The following is a 3,028-nucleotide window of genomic DNA, read 5'->3' as shown; positions in this document are numbered from 1 at the left end:
CCCCCCCCCCCCCTCCTCAATCAAAGATGAAACTTTAATAAAATCATTCCGTCATTTAGCCTATGTCACCCCTAGGTACCCAGGGGTTCCCTAAAAACATGTTAGTCAATTTAGTCCAGCAGCTTGTCAAGCAATAAATATATGCTTTATTATATCTATATTGTATATTGAGAATATATGTGATCAGGATACGGATGCCAGCAGGACCAGGAGTGTTCCACCTCCTACGAGGATCAGTGCTCCACCACCTACGAACAGCAATGTGCCACCAAGTACGATCAGAAGTGTGAGACCAAGTACGAAGATAAATGTGAGACCAGGTATGAAGACCAGTGCTCCACCAGCTACGAGAATCAGTGTGAGACCAAGTATGAGCAGCAATGTAAAACCGAATATGATAATCAATGTGAGACTAAGTATGAGTCTAAGTGTGAGACCAAGTACGCCGATGAATGCCATACTGAATACGAACAGCAGTGTGAAACTAAATATGATACCCAGTGTGAAACTAAGTATGAAACTACCTATGAGCAGCAATGCGAGACCAAGTACGAACAGGAATGCGAAACTAAGTACGAAACAACTTACGAGCAGCAGTGCGAAACTAAGTATGAAACCCAGTACGAAACTAAATACGAAAAGAAGTGTGAAACCCAATACGAAACTCAATATGAGACCAAGTATGAAGACAAGTGTGAAACCAAGTACGATCAGGAGTGTGAAACCAAATACGACGAACAGTGTGAAACTAAATACGAAAAGCAATGCGAAACTAAATACGAAACTCAGTACGAGCAGCAGTGTGAAACCAAGTACGAGCAGGAGTGTGAAACTAAGTATGAAACTGAATACGACACCCAGTGCAGGACTGAATACAAGACCGAATACTCCACAACCTACGAGGACAAGTGTGAAACTAAGTATGAGGATAAATGTGAAACCAAGTACGAAACCCAATACGACACTATTTATGAGGATCAGTGTGAAACCAAGTACGAACAGCAATGCGAAACCAAGTACGAAACTACGTATGAGCAGAAGTGTGAGACCAAGTATGAGCAGCAATGCGAGACCAAGTACGAACAGCAGTGCCAGACCAAGTATGAACAGCAGTGTGAAACCAAGTACGAGGAAGTATGTGAGCAAGCTCTACCCAGCTATGGATACGGAGCACCAGCAAGTGGATATGGAGCCCCCAAACCCGCCTGTAAAAAGGTAAACAACTCTCATACACTCATAAACATTTTTTACTTAAAATAAGAACATAAACTCCTGTTTATTACAGGAAGTATTCAACGTTTTATACCTTTATATTTCAGGTTCCTAAGCAAGAATGTAAAAATGTGCCCAAGCAAGAATGTCAGAATGTTCCCAAACAGGATTGCAAGAACGTGCCAAAGCAGGAATGCAGAAATGAACCCAAGCAGGTCCCCAAGCAGGAATGCAAGAACGTGCCCAAGCAGGAGTGCAGGAAGGTTCCCAAGAAAGTCGCTAAGCAGGTTCCCAAGCAGGTTTGCAACAAGGTTTCTAAGGAAGAGTGTACGAAGATCCCCAGACAAGTTCCCAAACAAGTTCCCCAAGAGGTTTGCGAGCAGGTCTCCAAGCAGGTTCCCAAGCAAGAATGCCACAATGTTCCCAAACAAGAATGTCACAATGTCCCCAAACAAGTTCCCAAGGAACAGTGCCAGAATGTACCAAAGCAAGAATGTCACAAGGTTCCCAGGCAAGAATGCCACAATGTCCCAAGGCAGGAATGCACCAAGGTTGCCAAAAATGTTCCCAAGAAGGTTGGAAAGGAAGTTTGCACTGATATCCCCAGACAAGTCTCCAAGCAAGTTCCTAAGGAAGAGTGCCAAAATGTTCCTAAAAAGATTCCCAAGCAAGAATGCCACAATGTTCCCAAACAAGAGTGTCGCAATGTTCCCAAACAGGTTCCCAAGGAGGAGTGTCACCAGGTTCCCAAGCAAGAATGCAAAAACGTTCCCAAGCAAAAGTGCGAGCGAGTTCCAAAAGAAGAATGCAAGCAGATCCCACGTGAAAGTTGCAAGAAGGTTCCCAGACAGAGCTGCCAGAATGTTCCCAAACAAGAGTGCAAGAGTGTTCCCCGTCAGTCATGCACCAAGGTACCCAAACAAGAATGCTCTAAAGTACCGAAGCAAGAGTGCAGAAACGTTCCCAGACAAGAATGTCAGAATGTTCCCAAACAACAGTGTTCCAAGGTTCCTAAGGAGAACTGTTCTTCCTTCTATCTATGCCCTGTCTGTGAGCAACCAACTTACAGCGGTTAAACCCAACCAAACCTATATACAAACACCTCTAATGCTTGAAACTATACTTGTATTATTTATTCATATTTATTTAAATAAAGACCTACGTAAAACAGACATGGCATGAATGAAAGTCTGCAAAGTTGCAAAAACTGGTCGAGACTGAGCCAGAGTAAGGTCAGCAAGCCAGGCAGGGTATATTAGACGCCCTGGCGCCTAGATTAGACCCACTGGCGCCTGGATAAAAAATTTCGATTGCTAGGAAGTACACCGTGAAATTTTTTATTCTTTAAAAATTATTTTAAATTTTTAAAACTTAGCTGAATTTTACTTCCTGGATTAAAAATTTTGTTTTTAAAAAATGGTGATTAAGAAAGAATGCGGGTTCAGGTTGGACTACTTGTATTTGTGCAGACTATGATCTTGAAAACTATACCCCGGGCTAATTTACCAGATATACAGATCAGGGTTAGATCCAGACCACAGACCACTTTATTACAAGAAGGGAGGGGTAAGCGGACCTTTTACTTTCCAAGAATTATTAAAACTAGGAAAAGATTTTCCTCCTCTTCCTTGTTTTCCAATAGAGATTAGAGAGATTGCAAATAAGTAAACGTTTGGCAACAAATAGATAGTTCTGGTTGAGTAACTATGTTATTATTGATTAGGATGATTTAAGAAGTGTACGTTTTATCTATTTATATCTATATTTATTTACGGAAACTGTACAGAGTTAATACTTCTGGTATTCCTAGACCTGT

The 3,028-nt window shown here is 41.7% G+C and overlaps 1 protein-coding gene across 1 annotated transcript in view; it reads left to right on the top strand.

The window, feature by feature from the left end:
• Positions 1–2,384, top strand: part of LOC111696367 (axoneme-associated protein mst101(2)) — a 25,011-nt gene extending 22,627 nt beyond the window's left edge. Inside the window, exons 2-3 of the mRNA XM_023465959.1 lie at positions 188–1,215; positions 1,320–2,384. Of these exons, the coding sequence (XP_023321727.1) occupies positions 188–1,215; positions 1,320–2,288 (1,997 nt within the window). The 3' untranslated portion in view covers positions 2,289–2,384. The remainder of the gene's footprint in view (positions 1–187; positions 1,216–1,319) is intronic.
• Positions 2,385–3,028: the final 644 nt, after the last annotated feature.

The sequence above is a fragment of the Eurytemora carolleeae genome, unplaced genomic scaffold (genome assembly GCF_000591075.1).
Source record: "Eurytemora carolleeae unplaced genomic scaffold, Eaff_2.0 scaffold28, whole genome shotgun sequence".
In the NCBI taxonomy this organism is placed as follows: domain Eukaryota; kingdom Metazoa; phylum Arthropoda; class Copepoda; order Calanoida; family Temoridae; genus Eurytemora; species Eurytemora carolleeae.
Note: the sequence above shows the minus strand (reverse complement) of the source record. Positions and strands in the feature narration are given on the sequence as shown.